At 35.7% G+C, this 21,441-nt stretch overlaps 1 protein-coding gene across 3 annotated transcripts in view; it reads right to left on the reverse strand.

Annotated features, from left to right (window-relative positions):
• The window catches only part of GABRA2 (gamma-aminobutyric acid type A receptor subunit alpha2), a 159,527-nt gene that overhangs the window by 14,565 nt on the left and 123,521 nt on the right, over nucleotides 1-21,441 (reverse strand). For all 3 annotated transcript variants that reach the window (XR_005720694.1, XM_040238140.1, XM_040238139.1), the window contains one exon: nucleotides 12,874-13,076. Coding sequence is in view for 2 of the 3 variants with exons in the window: in XM_040238140.1 (XP_040094074.1) it covers nucleotides 12,874-13,076 (203 nt within the window). In the remaining variant the exon portion in view is untranslated. The remainder of the gene's footprint in view (nucleotides 1-12,873; nucleotides 13,077-21,441) is intronic.

The raw sequence follows: 21,441 nt of genomic DNA on the forward strand, positions 1-21,441 counted from the left end.
GGTGTCATTTCTGAGCTTAAGTATCATTTAAGAGACCATCTCGTGGAACTTAGAATGAAATCAACACTTCCTACCATGGTGTCTTTTTTTTATTCATTATACATCAGTCTCATAGAAATCACTTGTATTCAGAGGATTTTTTTGCTTGGTGCCTTTAGCTATGCTACCTCTGATAGTGACAGAGTATAAAGTAAGTAATAGGGATTTACTATTTACTAGTAAGACAGGGATAAAATAAGTAATTAAATAGTTAATCCCACTAAGGAATTGTGAGTAAAGAAAAAAGTGTGAGATCCCTGGAAGTTAATGATCACTCTAGAAAGCAGGTTGGCTTAACCACAAAACCAACCAGGCTTGCTTAGCAAAACCAAGCAACAGAAGAGACATGCCCCCAAACAATTAAACAATTGTGGCATGAGACCCACATTCTGCCCAGTGAGCTTAATAAATTCATGATTCCCAGGACATACTCCTCTGAATACACTAAAAACAAAAATATAAGGAAAGGGTAACATTATACTAAACCTGAGATGATTTACCATTTTTAGCATGTGTTGCCAGCTTTTTATTCATTTCCACTGTGCCATGACAATCCAGGCTTGACCATGTAGGGACAAGAAAACTCCCCTTCCTGACATGGAGGAGGAACTAATTATGGAAATAACATGTCTATTCAAAAAATGAGGAATAAGCTGAACTTCACCCCCTCCCCTCTCTTCCTTTGATTATAAAACTGTAGCCCACTAAGTCCTTGGGGTATGGCACCCTCTCACCTGCCCACTTTTAAGTCTCATGAACATCTTATTCTAATGAATCACTTCTTATCTATCACTTTGCCTCTCACTGAATTCTTTCTGCACATAGACATAAAGCACTGGAGCTCCTCAGAACATCTGAAATGCCACCTACTGGTTTTACTTCCTCATCCTGGAATGGCTTCTCTCCATTCCATTTTCCCTATGATCAGTCTCCTCTCATATTATGGTCTTGGTTTAAATGTTATTTCCTCCAAAAGGATCCCCTAACCACTCTATCTAATGCCATCCTTGCTCCCCATCTATACTCTTTCAGAGCACCCAGTTTATTTCCATCATGGCATTTTTCGAAATGAGTAAATTCTTTCTTCAATTGTGTGATTATCTGATTGACACTCTTCTTTTCTTATTAGAATCTAAGGTCAGTGAAAGTTGGTGCTGTATCTGTCTTCTTCACCATCATAACCTTAGCCTGATTCCTTTTATGAGGCAGGCACATAGCATATAGCCAAATTAGTGAAACCTTAAAATATTTACTCAACATTAAATAACACTATTTAATAAAACCTGAAAAACTATGTAACTGTAGCTCTGTACTAATATAAACACACTATTAGTTACCTGAATGCAAACAAATTTGAGGTAGCAATGAATTAAGCAAAATAGTATATAGTTGACCTAGAACAATTGAACTAGACAGAATTTTGAGTATCAATATTTTGAATAAGTGAGTGAAAGTCACTCAGTCATCTCTGACTCCATGACAATACAGTCCATGGAATTCTCTAGGCCAGAATACTGGAGTGGGTAGCCTATCCCTTCTCCAGTGGATCTTCCTGACCCAGGAATTGAACCGGGGTCTCCTGCATTGCAGGTGGATTCTTTACTAACGGAGCTATCAGGGAAGCCCCACGTAGTGTAAATGAACAGATTTAGAGGACCAATTGACCTACAACAGAATTTTGAGTATCAATATTTTGAACAAGAATTCTCGAAATGTTCAAGTGAAATAACAAAAGGTGTCTGAAATTTCAGGAGGATCTGTAAACAGGCCTGTATTTCCTGTTCTTCACTGTCATCTGGTTTCTCCCTCACCTCTTTCCCTTGCTGATAAGGCATTCTTCCAGACTTGCTAGGAGCATAAAAGAAAAAGGCTGAGAGATTATCATTTGTAGCTTTATGAAAGTTATAAAATGGCTTTTCCATGTTACATATGGGAAAGCATGTAACTGTAGTAAAGATAACTAACACCTTACGAGCACCAGGATATGTCAGGTTGAGTGTTAAACCTAACATGTCACTGGTGACAAAATTCACTACTGGCTAAGAAACAAGTTCTAGGTTGTAACTCCAAGTTACACAATCAGAAATGGAAGCTAAAGAGGCTTTATGACAGGACCAGGTCTCCTGTCTAACAAGTGACTGAAAAAGTACACAAACTTAAATGTGTGTGGTTTCCAAGTCTCTGCTTTCAACAGCCTGATATGTGACTTTATCTTTGGGGAAGCTGTGTGAACCCTGGGAGTGCTTCTTCTCAAAATATTTCAACTGGAGTTTATATCACTAGGTCAGTATTCTAAAAGACTTTAACCCATATGTCTTTAACCTATGAAGTTCTAACATATAGTGTTTATATTATTACAATTATACCTCAGTATCAATTAAAATGGCATCTAATTGCAGTTATAGAGAATTTGGACCTTGGGAATGTTTTTTAAACTCTCCTTGCTTCAGCTTCTAGTTTTAAAAGAGAGATAATTATACCAAAGCTATACTGAACTGTTGTGAGGATCAAATTTAACTAATGTGCATTTGAATTACATTGAAAACCATAACCATTTAGTGGAGTGTGGTGCTGGTTATGGACTTCCCAGGTGGCTCAGTGGTAAAGATCTGCCTGCAATGCAGGAGACTTGGGTTCAATCCCTCAACTCAGGGTTGGGAATATCCTCTGGAGAGGGAAATGGCAACCCATTCCACTATTTTTGCCTAGGAAATCCCAGTGGAGCCTGGTGAGCTACAGTCCATGAGATCGCAAAGGATAGGACATGACTTAGCAACTCAACAACAACAAAGATGATTTTGTGGAAGAGAGATGTTCAAGTTGGGTCAGGAGTTATGGTATAGGGTTAGTCATTTATACAACAAAAACATAAAATGTAAAATATCCTTTGTTGTAAGAGGAATCTATAGATAGAAACTGTACTGCTGTTGCTGCTAAGTCGCTTCAGTCATGTCCGACTCTGTGTGACCCCATAGACGGCAGCCCACCAGGCTCCCTTGTCCCTGGGATTCTTCAGGCAAGAACACTGGAGTGGGTTGCCATTTCCTTCTCCAATGCATGAAAGTGAAAAGTGAAAGTGAAGTTGCTCAGTAGTGTCTGACTCCTAGCGACCCCATGGACTGCAGCCCACCAGGCTCCTCTGTCCATGGGATTTTCCAGGCAAGAGTACTGGAGTGGGTTGCCATTGCCTTCTCTGAGAAACTGTACTAACTCTTACCAATACCATTCCTGCCCTCCACTTGAATTCCCTTCAATTGTACATAAATACACAGGAGACACTAAAAATATTTAAGAAACTCTAGAGCAGAAGCATCAACAAATCAGAACAGATGCTCTGACCAGTCTGAATGGACATCAGCTATAAAAACCCATAAGGGCTGTACTAGTCTATATCAGCCTAGTTTCAATTTTTTATATCTGTATGTTGATGTTTTTTATTTCATCCTAACCAGTGATGGACATTAAAATAAGCAGTGTTAAAAATCATTTTAACATATGTTCAAAACTTTTCTTATCATTCCAAAGGACAGAATTTCATCATACTTTCTCTTCACTGTTCAAAGTATAGCTTCAGTTTCTGAATATCAGTATAAACTTCAAAGGTAGACTCAGGAGCTCAAAAAGATGATGGGTTTTGGCTTCAAAATGTTCCCTTGGAACTTGGAAACTTGAGTATTTTCAAACCCGGTAGCAAGGAAAGTACAACAGCCATGAGTACTATTTCTAGTTGAAACTCAGTAGCTGGCACCTATAATTTCACACCAATTTACTGAATGAAGGTCAGGGCATCTCACAGGGCTAAACATCTATTCCTAGCCACAGCTCTGTAAAGCCTTTCTAACTCAGACTCTTACAAGACCTTGTTTTCAAGGATATAATAACTCCCCTTCATTACATTTGAAAATGATTATCACAAATCTGTCAAAGCAGATTGTTCCTACAGATTTAACCTTTAAAACATGGGTATGGCGGGGAGGACTGTTAAAATCATAGCTGACTTCTACTAATTCGTAATTTAATTCTCCATGCAAGATAAGTTGCTTCAGTCATGTCCAATTTTTTGCAACACTATGGACTGTAGCCTGCCCAGCTCCTCTGTCCATGGGGATTCTCCAGGCAAGAATACTGGAGTGGGTTGCCATGCCTTCCAGGGAATTTCCTGACCCAGGGATCAAATCCACGCCTCTATATCCCCCACATTGGCAGATGTGTTCTTTACCAGTAGCACCATCTGAATCCCAACTTAATTCTAAGATCTTCTAAAGCAGAGTACATAGATTAAGTCCACATAATATGTTCTATTATTGTTATTAGTAAGACACAGATCTCCTAGTAATAGTATCAAAGAATATTCATACCCTAGGCCATTACTAGTAGATATTACCTTGTCCTTTTCATTACTAAGTGAAAGTGAAGTCACTCAGTCGTGTCTGACTCTTTGTGACCCCATGGATGGTAGTCTGTACCAGGCTCCTCCGTCCATGGGATTTTCTAACTTCTATTTAAAAGAATCAAGTTTACAGACATCATGCTATGAAGTCTTCTTTGAATATCAGGCAAACCTCTGATCAAGCCAGATGATCAGCATGCTAACTACTTGGGCCACGTCATTTTGACTCCACATTACCAATTTTACTTTATTTATTTCAAGCCTTGACTTATGCTAAAATCCTGAGACCCTTGAAAACAAACAGGGCAATGAATTCTATTGTTACATGAAAATACTCACTGCCACGAGATATATTTTTTAAGCTTGTGTCCCTAGATAAAGTTTTGTTTCTTTTGAGAACTAGGTCAGCCCTGATAGTTCATACTATCTAATTGCTTACAGACTAATTTTACTAATTCCATATGTCTACTCTAAGGGTCTTAGGTAAGTAACCTATACATTTTGATGAATAAGGCCAGATATGGCTGAAAATATAGGTAAAGAAAATAAAGTTAAGTGTGAAGAATAAAATCAAATGGAAGCAGGATGAGGGAAATGAAAGCAATCTGGCACTGCTCATTTCTATTAATTTTAAGTGACTTTATTCATTTTGCCACCAATACAGGGATGATTATCTCACCAGAATTCTTACCCATTATATTTCACCAGACTTCTCCACCTATACAGGCCACACATACTTAAGACATAAAATATCCAAAAATGAAATCAGGTTACTTTCACTCCCAATCTAATCCTGTACATCCTCCTAATCTGTGAATGATACCCTAAACTGTATTTCCTAACCTGTGAATGATACCACAATTGAGCTGGCAGCTGATAATCAAGCCACACCGGTCCCCTAGTAGGGTCTGTTTTATACCGACTCAGCTCAAAATCACATCTATTGAGACACAATAACCTACTGCAAAAGCACCCCTTCCGTGTCCACACACCTCAGTGCTTGTCTCTATAGTGGCACATGAAACACTTTCATTTCTTTTCCTCTTTTACTTGATTGTAAGCTCCTTGAAGGCAGAGATTGGGCAATGCAGAGCTTCTAGCAAGTTCCTGGCACAGTGCAGGCTCAAAAAACTGTTTGCTTCACGATAAGTGAATGACATCTACTGGAATGATATATATAAGTATATTCAATGCATATAACCATATATTTTGTAGAGTACAGTAAGTATTTATTAGATTAACAGAAATGGATTCTAATAGTGTGTTCTACAATTATATTATCTAATTATCCCTAAAGTCCTCAATTGCACCATTTATAGATATAGAAGACTAGGAAATTAATAAAATAAGCTCAGTTGAAAAATAACACTCAAATTTCTACATATGTGAGGAAATTGTTTTACTTGTGATTGAGACATATACAAGAGAAGCGGGAAAATATGGTTATACACTAAAGCAGTAAATGATTTAGTTTTACACATTATCCAGGGAAAAAAGAAAATTATGCTGCTATAGAATCTGTTGATGCTGTTACTTAAGTGGAATGAGAAGGAATTATAACATATACTATTAAACTTTCTATTTTTTAAAGGATATTTTATAAGAATCAGAATATCCTGAGGTTATTACTTATTAGAGTATCCAAATAAATACTTAAAAGTTCAGTCTGGGAAACTCCTGATTATAAAAATCAAAATGTCTCACACCATTGTGGCAAATCAATCTCGGTTTTCTTAGAGTATTAGATAAAATGATGAGTAAACACTTTAGCTAAAATGTAGACATTTAGTACTGAAATGACCTGCATATAAATGAAAATAGCAATCACAGTTTCAGAGTCGGAAAGAATCTCACAGAGTGTTCCTTAGCATAAGGAAATGGAGCTCTCGTAAATATAACACTAAATACAAGAGTTTTTGGAGAAAACCCCAAGTTTCCAAAGTGGCAAATCTATGCTCTTTCTATATACAATGTTGCTTTTTTACAGTCATTTCGGCTACTAGAAAGCCCATTATTTGTAAAAAAACAACATGCTCCCTGATTAGATAATGGTATTGTTAATTGTCTGCTAACCATCCTAAGAAAAGTGATACTTACAGAAGATTGTTTGAAGGTTATACAGTCCATCCACTTCTCTAAGTACTCTAAAGTCTTTCCTTGGATAAAATTGTGCCATGAGAAAGCTATATACTTGGACCATATTAGCTTAGCTCCTTGAAGAATTGCCTTCACTGAGTTGTAAGTTAATGTAATGCCTTCAGCTTTTATTGAAGGGGACTACAAGAAACATCAATATGAAATTAATTACTGCATTTATTGGGAAAATGCTGACATTACTTGCAATAGCACCCGACTTTTTCTAATATAGTGGTGGCTTAGTTGCTAAGTCGTGTCTGACTCTTGCAACCCCATGGACTGTAGTCTGCAAGGCTCCTCAGTCCATGGGATTCTCCAGACAAGAATACTGGAGTGGGTTGCCATTTCCTTCTCCAGGGGATCATCCCGACCCAGGGACTGAACCCGGGTCTCCTGCATTGCAGGCAGATTATTTACCAACTGAGCTACAAGGGAAGCCCTTTTCTAATATAAAATCCATATTATATTGTTTAAAACAGAGAATTCAGTATAGGATTTTTTTTTTTTCTGAAGAAATTTATACTTCCATTTTTTTGTTAAAGGGAAATAAGCTTCCCCCTGTGGTTCATTCTCATAGCCAAAAGGCTTAGAATTTGAATCTTAGCTATTCTAGCTATGGACTGGGCTTACTGGGTAGCTCAGCTGGTAAAGAATCTGCCTGCAATGCAGGAGACCCTGATTCAATTATTCTGGCCTGGTGAATCCCCATGGACAGAGGAGCCTGGCGGGCTACAGTCTATGGGGTTGCAAAGACAGGGACATGACTGAGTGACTAAGCACAGCACACAGCACAGATATTCTGGCCCAAATGGTGGACATATTTGCAGTCTATTTTCCTTCACCCTGATTTTCTACTTCTATTTATATAATATCATAATAATTTAAGTACATACTTGATAGACTGTCTGAAATGCTTTTGGAACAAAGGAGGATCTTAAAAAATACAAATAGATGAATAAAAACACTTGAAATATGATGCAATGTGATTACCATGGAGTGAAATCCAAAATAATGGCACAGTTCAGGTTAGTTTGGATATTGTGGTGCTATGCCTGTGTTTTCAGTAATTTAATATGTAGTGTGCATCCAAAGAATATGCTTTTCTTGGCCAGTGTAGAACCACTGACTCATATTTAGAAATAAACACAATCTTAAGAGAGTAAAGGTATATTTTAAAAGTTAACTCAAAAAGTTATGTGCTAAACACTATGTTAGATATTAGCAGAGAAATAACAAATAAGACAAAACCATTCTCTATATCATATAACTTACTGTTAGCTTTGTTTACAATAAAAGTATCATGAGGTTACATAAAAGGAATTTGTGGCGAGCACTGTAAAAGCATAATCAGTTCAGTTCAGTTCAGTCGCCCAGTCATGGTGGCAATTACATACAATTGGATAGATCTTAGGGAATAAGTAGTTAATCAGTTAGGAAAGAAAGGAGAGGGCATTTTAGCAAGAGGGATCAACACATCTGATGTCATGGAGATAGGAAGAGGCATGGATGGTTGGGGATGTTTTTAATGGCTAGAGGAAGAATGAGCATCATGGACTTCAGATCTGTTCAATCTTGGATTAGCTGTTTATTAGATGTGTGATCTTGAGCAAATAAGTTTACTTGAGAATCCTATATTCCTCATTTTGACATGGAGATATTCCCAGGCACATAGTAGTAAGTGTACAATAAACAGCAAAATATTTTCTTATCATTCATGATGTAAACAAATGTATCAGAAAGCTATATATTTGGGCCATATTAGCTGAGATAGCTTGAAAAATTGCTTTCAGCAATTCACTAAAGAGCTAAAAAATAAATGATCATATTTCTGTTTTAAAAAGATACCTCTGGAACTACTGACCAGAATGGATTAAAAGGAGACATGATTAGAGATAATGAGGAATAAACAGACTGAAAATAATGAAAGGTGGTAAGGGCATGGCCTATGGACATACACGTAGGAAAATGGACATTTGACAGCTGGTTAGATCTCAAGGGATGCTTTCAAGTTGTCAGTATGTGAAACTAGGTTTTGTCATGAACTGAGATACATATGAAAAAATAGGCACTTAGGACATTTTATTTTTTGGTTGCTTGCTGTTTCTTTCATCTTTTAGAAGAGATATGCAAAGGTTGAAAAATCATGTTCATGAAGAACATGGGTAGCTGTTGGATATATGAACCTGAAAGTTAAAAGAAAGGTACAATAACTGTGGAAAGTAAGATAAAGATGTGGGCTGTGGTTATGATTTGGTTATGCTTAGTTATTTTATACCACATTTATTGAAAACTAATATGTATAGTAAGCCCTGTACAAGGGGCCAAGGATAAATGATTTATTAAATTAAATGTGGTCATTGTTACCATAAACTGTGAAGGAGCTAGGACTTAAGCATGCAGTTATAAGCTGTAATAAAGAATGAAATGCAAAAGAGCAGGATACTATACATACTTAAACAATGATCTAATTTTTCAGGGGTCAGGGGAGCAAGTGTTCAGAAATTTCCTGAGGATTGGGCTTCCCTGATAGCTTAGTTGGTAAAGAATCTGCCTGCAGTGCAGGAGACCCCAGTTTGATTCCTGATTCAGGAAGATCCCCTGGAGAAGGGATAGGCTATCCACTTCAGTACCCATGGGCTTCCATAGTGGCTCAGTTGGTAAAGAATCTGCCTGCAAAGCAGGAGACCCAGGTTCGATCCCCGGGTTGGGAAGATCCCCTGGAGAAAGGAACGGCTACCCACTCCAGTATTCTGGCCTGGAGAATTTCATGGATACTATAGTCTATGGGGCAGCAAAGAGTTGGACACAACTGAGCAATTTTCAATTCACTTCACACTGGTATTTGTGCTGAGGATGAGTAGGTTTTATCTATTTAGAGATAATAAACAGTAGACAATGCATAGTGTGGCTGACATTCCCACAAGTATTTACAGTAAAATCCTTAAAATGAGAATCACATAGTAATAGCAAGAACAAAAAAATAAATTTAAATGACCATCTTTGGGGATAAACAAGAGCAAATGCTAGGTGGACTGGACATACTTCAAACTTAGGTAAAGAATCTCAAAGAATAGAATGAATAGTGGCAGCTGTCTATGCCAAAACCAATACAGAATTGTAAAGTAAAAATTAAAAATAAATAAATAAATTTAAAAAAAAAAAGATTTAAGGAAGGAAGGTGATATTCTAAGCCCTTTTTTAAAGGCCTGCCAGAAGAGAAAAAGTTGCTGACTTGGACCTGAAATAGAGTCTTGGAGTATAACAGTATTCAGTGGGTTCAAAGGGAATCCCTTAAGAAAAATGAAAAAGTATCTGATTTGAAAATGTAGAGGCTGGAATCCTTCAGCTACAGGACAATAAATGGAAAGATAACGTGGTTACAGTGAGCTGAAAATTAAACTGAAAGTGAGAACATACACTTTACAAACAACGCTTTCAAAAGCTTGAATGGAAAAAGAAGAAGAATGGGGAATCTGAGGATCAGGGAATGGGTGATAGAATCTGGAGAGAGTTTTGCTTTTGCCTTTATGGTAAATTAAGTATATTAGGCATCATCAGAAACTTACAGGAAACAGGTGAAAAAGAGAAGATGGCTTTGAAGAAGAGAAGAAAATAATAACTGATGGTTTAATATTGAAAAAGGAACAAGAGGAAAAGGAATCAAGAGATAAGGTAGCAAAATTAGTCTTGAGGAAGGTTCTGGAAGAATTTGGGAAGTTGAAAAAATTAGATACTTTCATATATGAAAAGGCATAAATAAGTGAAGTTGAATTATTTGATCCTGCACTAAATTTTTAGATCTATAAAGTTTTGTTAACTAATTTCACACCTGAGGCAAAAAGTAGTGTACAATCTCGTGCAAGATCACAGAGCAAGAGAAGCTTTGTCTTCTCATAGAGGGCTCAAATGTAGCTTGAAAATGAAGCAAATGAATTTATTTATCTGTTTGTGAAAACTAACCTTAAAGATCATCAGAGCACAATCTAAAAATAAACTATATGTTAAATACATATTTCATTTTTCAAACATACAATATTAATATGAATCTCTGAGTGATTATCCTCAGAGACAAATTGATACTTGCCAGTTAACAAACCTTAAATAACTTTTTATATATGCTTTTGATTGACAGATCATTAAGTGCATTTACTCATGTTTACTAACTCCAAAAATGGCTTCCTCCAGTCTGGTTCAAGTAAAAGCATCCCATTTTGGCCTACGGATAAAACCTTTGTATTTCAGGAAAATTACTGTTTTCCACTTAATTAAATCTAAGGAAAACTAAAACAGAGTAAATTTCACTGATTTTTTTTTTTTTTTTTTTTTAGGCAGATGTGCTAGTTTGAGGCATTCCACTACGTACCCTTTTAGTTTTAAGAACCTAGTTGTTTCCAATAGGAAAAAACCTCCCAAAATGTATTTGAATCATGAAAATGGATGAGTACCCCCTGATAAATTTACCACTGTAAAGTACTAAAATATCTTCCATGTAGGCAAAGAAGTCTTGCCATTGGTATTACACTGCCAGATTTAATAGCAAAAATCAATTTATTCTTTTATTCAACAGAACTTTGTGCAGTGCCTACTAATTGCCTGACACTGTGTTTGGCACTCTAGCTATGGAAAAGTGGTTAACAACAAGCAAGGAGCCTGATGTAATGTTCCCTTTAACTTAACCACTGAACTTGAAATACTTAGAACTTAAATAATACATATTTTGTTAGTTGTTTTCCTGCAAATTAGGTTGGAGCATAAATGATTTCAACCAAGATTTATCTGCACTATATGTGATCTGATATGTGGATAAACAAACCTAGTATTTGTCTGTCACGCTATTGCTTTTAGAATGCATTATCAGGAATCTGATTTTTTGTGCATTTATAGGTACTTGTATTTTCCAAGTTCAGGGGTTGAGAAGGCATATTATTTGATATGCCAAATCACAATGTCAATTTGATTGGCACCTCAATGCATTAAAAATAAAGTAATATATTTCTACATGGATTTACATCACAAACCACTATTTATCTTTTTTGATGTATTTGCAAAGCATTTTATCTTCAAAAAATGTTAGTATGAAAGTGCATGTGTAACTTATATAACTTAAGTAACTGCATAGATAGCAATGAGAAAGCAGTATACTATATAGGGAATGAAAACATAAATCAACAATAAAATGTGATGGGAATGGTGAAATAACCTAAAAGTTAAAGCATAGAAAATTAATCAGATTTTCTTTACTATTTACTCATTGACTATTAGTATACAAAATATAGCTTATAAAATGAAATAAATCAGCACTTGTTAAAACTTTTACAGTATACAAAGTTAAGGGAAAAGACTACAATATCAATGTCAATATCATATAAGTTAGAAAAAAATTATATTCAAATAACTGAAAAGGAAAATTAGCAAGTATATTGTTCCAAACTTAATGGAAGGGTATTCAGGTAGATACTTTGTAGAAAAGAAACCCTCCAAGTAGAACTTTTTATTATTATTGAGAAAACTTTATATCTCATTGTGATGTATACAAAGGCTCCTCTTAAGGCTATTTATCAATGCACAAAACTCACACTTCCTTCAGTACCTGAAACCGAAAAATAGACATCAATAATTCCCAAAGAAGTTAATCTTAAAGATAAATATTTTTTTTCTCTTGTGGACTAAATGAGCAATTGAAAATGTCTGGGCATTCCTACATACTCACTTATTCCATACAACATGGGAGAGATTACAATCCTGTGAGTTCTTTTACATCCAAGCAACAGAGATTATACCCCCATCTCTGAAGAGTAACTCTGAAGAGTAACTCAGCCCACTGATAGGGCCTGAGATTCTATAATTGGTAAAATTAATGCCCACTTTTCTTTTCCAAATCTTTTTACTGGAAAGTGATGTGGCTAAAGGCATGAACTTAATGGTCAGGTAGATCTGAGTTTAAGTAAACATTAACTTGTGTGAACTTGGGCAAGTAAATAACTTCACTAAGCTATACCTTTTTCATAAAAAAAAGAGAGAATTAAAAAGAGATGCTAGTTATAAAGTTGTAAAGATTATATGAGAGAGCATATGTAGAAAACTTAGCAAGTGCTTGACACACTGTCAGAGCTCAACTGATGCTAGGAAATGGCTTTAACAGAAGTAATAATACCAGCATTCCTGAAGGATTTCAGGCAAGAGCATACTTTAAAAGAAAGCTTTATGTTTGAATGTTCTTAATGTCAAATTTGAGGAACAGTATCTGTTACAAGCTAAATGGGTTGAGGGATTCACTTAATCACAGTTAGAAGGAAGTTCTCACTTACCTTGTCATTTACTACACTCTTTCCATCCCAAGCCCATCCTCTTTTGGTGAAGTAATTAACAGTTGCAAATTCAATTAGGGCAGAGAACACAAATGCATAGCAAACAGCAATAAACCAGTCCATGGCAGTTGCATAAGCCACTTTGGGGAGGGAATTCCGAGCACTGATGCTTAGAGTTGTCATTGTTAGAACAGTTGTTACTCCTGCAAAAAGATAGGAAGCAAAAACATCAACAAATACCAGCACGACAGCACTGGAAATTTTTTTTTTTCAAAAGGTACTTTCATTGCCACCTTTAGCCACTAGAAAAGCAAACAAACAAAAGTCTTCTGAAAGAAAATACTGCAAAGTTAATTATCAAATGGTTATTATATTTTTTGAAGTGATGACTCTGAAATGCTTTGCTTTCTCATTTTTGTTTGTATGAATCTCCTTTTCCACTTAAGTACCACTGAGGTTAGAAAGACAGGTGAAACTGAAGGAGAATTTCTGATGAGGAAAGCAGGTACTTGAAATTGACCCATTTCCCATTAACATTAATTTTAAAAATCCTTCACAAAGCTTCACATTAATTTGTTCATCATTTATTTGACTCATTCTAAGCAATGGACCAGTCATCCACACTAGTGATCACAACAGAACTGATTAAGAAGTTCTTCATTCTAAGTATAGCTAGGCTAATTATGAAATTTTCTAGACTGGCTAGTATTGTGAGGATGGAATTTCTTTAATAATGAAGCTTGGGCTTCCCTGATGGCTCAGAGGTTAAAGGGTCTGCCTGGAATGCAGGAGACCCGTGTTTGATCCCTGGGTTGGGAAGATCCCCTGGGGAAGGAAATGGCAACCCACTCCAGTACTCTTGCCTGGAGAATCCCATGGACGGAGGACCTGGTAGGCTACAGTCCATGCGGTCACAGAGTCAGACACGACTGAGCGACTTCACTTTTCACTTTTCTTTCTTAGAATCTACAGAAAAATAAAACAAGCAACTAAATGCTATACCTTATAAAATATTAATCACTAATTTTAAGGAGTAGTTTGTACCTCCATTGTTTTAAAGAACGTTGTTCAGCGAAATCACAATGGTTAAGTAAAAAGAAAGCAATAACTCAGAAGACAGTCACAACATCAGTAGTCAAAATGTCTACAGTTACCTGCTTTATCAGAGATTCAAGAGAGGACTAATTATGTACATGCACGCATGCATGACAAGTCTCTTCATTCGTGTCTGACTCCTTGTGACCTCATGGACTGTAGCCTGCAAGGCTCCTCTGTCCATGGGATTGTCCAGGTAAGCATACTGGAGTGGGTTGCCATGCCCTTCTCCAGGGCATCTTTCCAACTCAGAGATCAAACCCATGTCTCTTATGTCTCCTGAACTGACAGGAGGGTTCTTTACCACTAGTGCCAGCTGGGAAGCCCAATTATGTACACAGAAGATATATTAAATTAAAATAATCAAAATGTTGGTGAAATGTTCATTCATATAATGAAATTCTTTTATATTTTATTTTTTACTTTCCCTTAGGATAAATAAAGCAGCTTTTTTCTCACTTACCACAGAGTTAGCAATTCAAAATACCAATAATTCCATTTAATTATGAATGAATGAATCTGGGAATATGATGGTAGTAGTGAGAATGAAAGGTAGAAAGATAAATTTAGGTAAAAATAAATTTAGCTCACCTGCTGCTGAGTCAATATTATAAAACATATTTAAGAAATAGATTGTGTTAACATGCAACAAACTGTGAAAGATTTTAGATGGTGTTTGCTTTTGAGAATTTGGTACAGTACAATAATTAAATAGAACACAAGAGAGTTATACCCACGCATACAAACAACAACCTATCCCCCCATGCACACACACATATATAAATGCAATTGACATGAAAATAAATTTAACTTCATCAGCAGTCAAGGAAAAAAAGCAATAATGAGATGCTTTTAAAAACAGTATTATCAGCAAAATGTTAGCAAAACTTTGAAAGACTGATATTATCCTGGCATTGAAGATGATGTGGATTAATGAAATTCTCTTTAGGGATTACAAACTGGTGTACTGCACCTAAGAAATTGTTGCCTAATCTGAGGTCATAAAGATTTAAGCCTATATTTTCTTGTGAGTTTTATAGTTTTAGATCTTATATTTAGGTCTTTGGTCCTTTTTGAGGTGATTTTTGTATATGGTAGATGTCCAGATCCATTCTTCTGCATATGGATGGATAGTCAGTGGTCCCAACACTACTTGTTGAAAAGACTTTTCTTTCCCCATTAAATGATCTTACCACTTTTGATGAAATCAACTGATCAAAGATGGGTTTACTTCCAGACTTTCAATTCTTCTTTTTTTTCAAACTTGAAACTTTATATTTTATACTGGAATATATCCAACCAGTCCATTCTAAAGGAAATCAGTCCTGAATATTCACTGGAAGGACTGATGCTGAAGCTGAAACTCCAATACTTTGGCCACCTGATGTGAAGAACTGACATTTGAAAAGATCCTGATGTTGGGAAAGATTGAAGGAGGGAGGAGAAGGGGACGATAGAGGATGAGATGGTTGGATGGCATTACCAACTCGATGGACATAAGTTTGAGTAAGCCCTGGGAGTTGATGATGGACAGGGAAGTCTGGGGTGGTGCAGTCCATTGGGTCACAAAGAGTTGGACATGACTGAGTGACTGAACTGAACTGAACTGATGCTGTGAAAGACTGAAGGCAAGAGGAGAAGGGGACGACAGAGGATGTGATGGTTGGATGGCATCACTGACTCAATGGACATGAGTTTGAGTAAGCTCTGGGAGTTGGTGATGGACAGGGAAGCCTGGCATGCTGCAGTCCATGGGGTCACAAAGAGTCGGAAACAACTGAGTGACTGAACTGAACTGATAGCCGATTTACAATGTTGTGATAGTCTCTGGTGAACAATGAAGGGATTCAGCCATATATATACCAGACTTTCAATTCTATTTCATTCATCTACATGTCTGTCCTTATACAAAATTCACAGTTTTGATAACATAGCTTTAGGGTAAGTGTTGAAATTGGGAAGCATGAGTCCTCCAAGTTTCTTATTCCTTTTCAAGATTATTTTAGCTATTCAGGGTCCCTTATACTTCCCTATGATGTTATGGTCAGTTTGCTCATTTTTTCAAAAAAAGTCCTTGGAGTTTTGGTAGATATTACATTAAATTCCTTGTTTGGGGATATATTGCCATATTAACTACAATAAATCTTCTAATCCCCAAATGTGACATATCTATCCATTTTAATTGGACATACATATGTCATCTCCATTTATTTAGAACTTCAATTCCTTTCAGCAACATTTTATAATTTTCAATTTATAAGTTTTTCACCTTTAAACTTAAATTTATTTATAGTTATTTTATTCTTTAGGCTGTTATGTAAATAGAAATACCTTTATTTCCATTTTAGATTATTCATTGCTAGTGTATAGAATCAAAGCTGATTTTTTTGTGTGTATTGATCTTCTACCTGACATTTTCCTGACAGCATTATCTCTAATAGTTTTTATGTGGTTTATTAAGAGTTTTCTATATATAATAATATGTAACTACATATAGAGTTTTATTTCTTCCTTTCCATATTGGATGCCTTTTATTTGTTTTCCTTGCCTAACTTCCCTGGCTAATGCCTGTAGTATGATGTTGAACAGAATTGGTGAATGCAGACATCCTTGTCTTGTTCCTGATGTAAGAACTAAAGTTTTACTCTTTCACCTCTAAATATTCTCTTTAGTGGGTTAAAGAGGTCCTTTTCTAGGGCTAGTTCACTGACTTTTTTTATCATGAAAGGATGTTTTATGTTTTTCAGAGTCTATAGAGATGATGGTGTGTTTTTTCCCATATTCCATAAATCTATTTGGGATTGTTACATTGATTGATTTTTGTATGTTTAACCAACCCTACTTTCCTGAAGTAAATTACACTTGGTCACAAGTGTGCAATCCTTTTTATATGTGGCTGGTTTCAGTTTGTTAGTTTCCTGTTGAGGACATTTGAATCTATATTCATGAGAGATTGATCTGCAGGGAATTTTTTCCTTTTGTGATTTGTCTGGATTATTGAGCTTCTTGAATGAGTTGATCTGTATTTTTCATTAAAGCTGAAAAATGTTGACCACTGTTTTTCAAATATTTTAATCCCTTTATCCCTCTTCTCTCCTTCTGTGACTACCACTGTACATATATTGACATGCTTGATAATATGCCACAAGTGCCTTAGGCACTGATTATTTTTCCTCATTTTTTGTTAACTCTCTGTTTCCCATACTTAAAAGAATCTTAACTGACTTATCTCTGAGTTCACTGATTCTTTCTTCTGATTGCATAAATCTACTATTAAGTTCCTCTAGTAAATTTTTCTTTTCAGTTATGGTACTTTTGAATTGCTGAATTTCTATTTACTTCTTATAATTTCTATTGATTTGATATTCTATGTTTGATGAGGCATCATTAGCACACTTTCATTCTTTAGACATGGTTTCCTTTAGCTATTCTATTTTCTCTAACGTAGCTTATTTAGTCTTTGTCTATTGCAACACTTGGGCTTCCTTAGGTACAGTTTCTAATGAATCTTTTTATTTTTTAAAATGGTATATACTTTTAAAATTTGCAGACCTTATATTTTTGTTGTAAACTGGACATTTTGAATACTGTAACGTGGCAATTCTGGAAATTATATTCTTGCCATTTCCAGGGTCTTATTTATTTTTTTTTTTAGTTTTTATTTTTACTTTATTTTACTTTACAATACTGTATTGGTTTTGCCATACATTGACATGAATCCACCACGGGTGTACATGAGTTCCCAAACATGAACCCCCCTCTCACCTCCTACCCCATATCATCTCTCTGGATCATCCCTGTGCACCAGCCCCAAGCATCCTGTATCCTGCATCGAACGTAGACTGGCAATTCGTTTCTTACATGATAGTATACATGTTTCAATGCCATTCTCCCAAATCATCCCACCCTCTCCTTCTCCCTCAGAGTCCAAAAGTCCACTCTACACATCTGTGTCTCTTTTGCTGTCTCGCATACAGGATCATCATTACCATCTTTCTAAATTCCATATATATGTGTTAGTATACTGTATTGGTGTTTTTCTTTCTGGCTTACTTCACTCTGTATAATCAGCTCCAGTTTCATCCACTATGGAGAACAGTGTGGAGATTCCTTAAAAAATTGCAAGTAGAACTGCCTTATGACCCAGCAATCCCACTGTTGGGCATACACACCGAGGAAACCAGAATTGAAAGAGACACATGTACCCCAATGTTCATTGCAGCACTGTTTACAATAGCCAGGACATGGAAACAACCTAGATGTCCATCAGCAGATGAATGGATAAGAAAGCTGTGGTACATATACACGATGGAGTATTACTCAGCCATTAAAAAGAATACATTTGAATCAGTTCTAATGAGATGGATGAAACTGGAGCCGATTATCCAGGGTCTTTTTCAATTGTGATGTCGTATTTATGAACTCTTTGTATAGCAACTTTTCTTAACCAATCTTGTAAATCTTGTATTCTTTTCATTTGGGACCACTGAAGTCTCTGGTTTCTTAGCCTAATGGCCATCTAATGATTGGACAGACTTTCTAAAACCCTTGAAAGCATAAATTTATCTGTCTTTGTCAGGTGATTCTGTATGCAGGTTGGGGTACGTCTTCAACATTCAGCCACACAGTTGACAACTCTGCCTTAGCATCCACTTCCTGCTTGTATAGAGGCTCAAGGTCACTGAGAGGGGAGTGCTTTGGGCTTTCTCAGTCATTTTTGGGTATTCACATAACTCTGTATCCATGTGGCCTTCTAGATTCTAAGAAATACGTAGGTGTTTTTCAAATCACTTATGTACGATTGATTCCCCAGCTTTTCTTCTTAAATTTTTTGGTTAGCCCATTTTTTGATCCAAAAGTTATCCATTGCCTCTGGCAGAGGCAGCTAAAATATTTGTCTGTAAAGGCTTTCATTGGTATCTCTCAGGTAGTGATTTTGGCACTGGAGGGGATTCTGGGTCAGGTGAATAAAAAGCTTTTTGAGAAGATCTTCCGGGGGAGCACCATACAGATGAAGTGATGAGAATTCTTTTTAAATGATTTCCTCCTGTACCAGAAATTCAAGCTTTATTTTTAAGACTACCACTTAGGTGGGGAGTGGATATGAGACTAGGGTAAGTTTCAGTACCACAAAGATTACTATTCTTACGAAGATTTTACGATTTTTCTCGAATAAATGTACTCAGGGTTGCAAACTGTTGGCTGATTTCCAAAGTTTTGAAAAGTTGATTTTAACAGTTTTACCAGTTTCTCATTGCTTTTATGAAGATATGGGATTTTAGTATTTCTTACTCCACCATTTTTGTTGATATCACTTCAAACAACTTGAATGGGTCTCACCTCAGACCCAGGAATTATTTTTCTAGATGAGCCAGGGCAGGATGAAATACTGGATATCTGTGTAGTTCTGTCCTCAGAAGGTCTTACAGTCAGATTGCTGGGTTTGAATTCTGGCTCCACTAATTGCTGCCTGTGTGATCTTGAGTAAGTTTCTCAACTGTTCTCCTTATGTTCCATATCTTCAAAACAGATCTTTAGACTATATCTACTTCAGAATAATGTTCAGAAAGTTAAGTATGTATTTACCACAAAGTCTGGAACATTGTGGGAATTTACTAAATGTTATTTATTTTAATTCTCTTTTTGTTGCTATTAATACTATCAGAAACCTACCCTACTGCAGTGACAGCAGAAAAATATTTAAAGATAAATGATACACAAGGCTCCTTATTATGAACACTGCTTGTAAAAGTAAAAAGGTGGTAATGTGAGCAATCAGTGATTGGGAAATAGTTTAATAATTTTTTAAATACCTACATTAGTAATACCACAACAATAAAGTTAGGATAACATTGACTGTAAAAAATCTACAATACATTTTTCTTAAAAATGTTTCATGATTCAGTTTTCATGAAAGTTTATGCACAGGAATTTGTGTGTCAATATAGATATACTGCATGAACTTAGTAAAAAAAAAAAAAATCAAAAGGGACATTCATCTTAAGTTACCATGTTCAGGAATAAGATAGCATGTGGTTTGGAATGATGAACTAGAAACTTTGTTTCTATTTCAAGTTCAGTTGAAATAGAAAAAAAACAGATTTTTTCTATGATTTTATTTTTTAATTATTTAATTATTTTAATGTACAATTCATTCTCCAGGTTTTCCTCTTTAATCTTTGTGGTTAGCCCATTGTTTGATCCAAAAGTTATCCATTGCCTTTGACAGAGGCTGCTAAAATATTTGTCTGTAAATGCTTTCAGTGATTTTTCTATTATTTATTTATTTTTGGTATTTTATCAGATAAACATGAAAGGACAAAATCTCTAAGGGTATTATCTAAGATAATCATATTGATATTAGTTACTTTGGTGAATTAACATTGAGAGAAATTCACTTTTTTTCCTGAAGTGACCCTTCTTTGCTTCTATGATAAGATAAAATGTAAAATTTTTAATTTAAACAAGAGATAATGACTTTTAATCATTTCTAATTCAACAGTGAATTTTGGAGAATGACAGATACATTAATGTGGACTAACAAAGAAAAATCTACAAAAAATGCATATTCAAATTATGGCAAGCCATAAATTTAATTATGATTCTGAGTCCTTACCATTAGCTTAAAATTAGATTTGTGTCTAGTCACTCAAGCCAATAAAATGTTACAGCAATTTCAATATAAATCTTTTTCACCATATTTAAATTGCCCCTGTATCTAAATTTTATTTTCTTTCATCTGATTGTGGAAACTTGACATGAAAATTGTTAACACTGCTTATAAGCTTTTCCTCCTTCCCTCCCTTCCTTCTTTTTTCTTTATACTGTAGGGATAAGTTTCTCATAAGCCAGCTTTTCTCTCTGTTAGTTCAGCCTAGTCTGTCCCATTACACTGTAGATAGAAAAGCTAGGCATTCCAAAGTTGCACTTCCCTAAAAAGTTCACAAACCTCCCACATGCCCATCTCCCAGCAGTGGGCATTTTCCTGTTCCTGCTAAGGCCTCCATAAATGAATGTTTCCACGACATTACTTTAGCAGATTATGTTTTCCCTTATCACCTCCAAGGGACCACTGAAACTCAATGCTTCTTTGGGAAGCCTAAGTTTCTTTTACAGTAAAATAAAAGGCAAGTAGTTTATAAAGCACTTTCAGCACTAAAATTTTATGCATATATGTGAAAAATATGTGACCATTCCTCAGACAATATCTAACATATAGCTATTTTACATTCTTATTTTATTCTGCATAATATTTCTTATTTCAACTTGTACATGCTGAAAACCTCAGTTCTTTTTTTTAATTTAAATTTATTTTTTTTAATTGGAGGCTAATTACTTTACAATATTATATTGGTTTTGCCACACATCAACATGAATCTGCCACAGGTGTACACATGTTCCCCATCCTGAACCCTCCTCCCACCTCCCTCCCCATACCATCCCTCTGGGTCATCCAAGTGCACCAGCCCCAAG

The sequence above is a fragment of the Oryx dammah genome, unplaced genomic scaffold (assembly GCF_014754425.2).
Source record: "Oryx dammah isolate SB20612 unplaced genomic scaffold, SCBI_Odam_1.1 HiC_scaffold_3, whole genome shotgun sequence".
NCBI lineage: Eukaryota > Metazoa > Chordata > Mammalia > Artiodactyla > Bovidae > Oryx > Oryx dammah.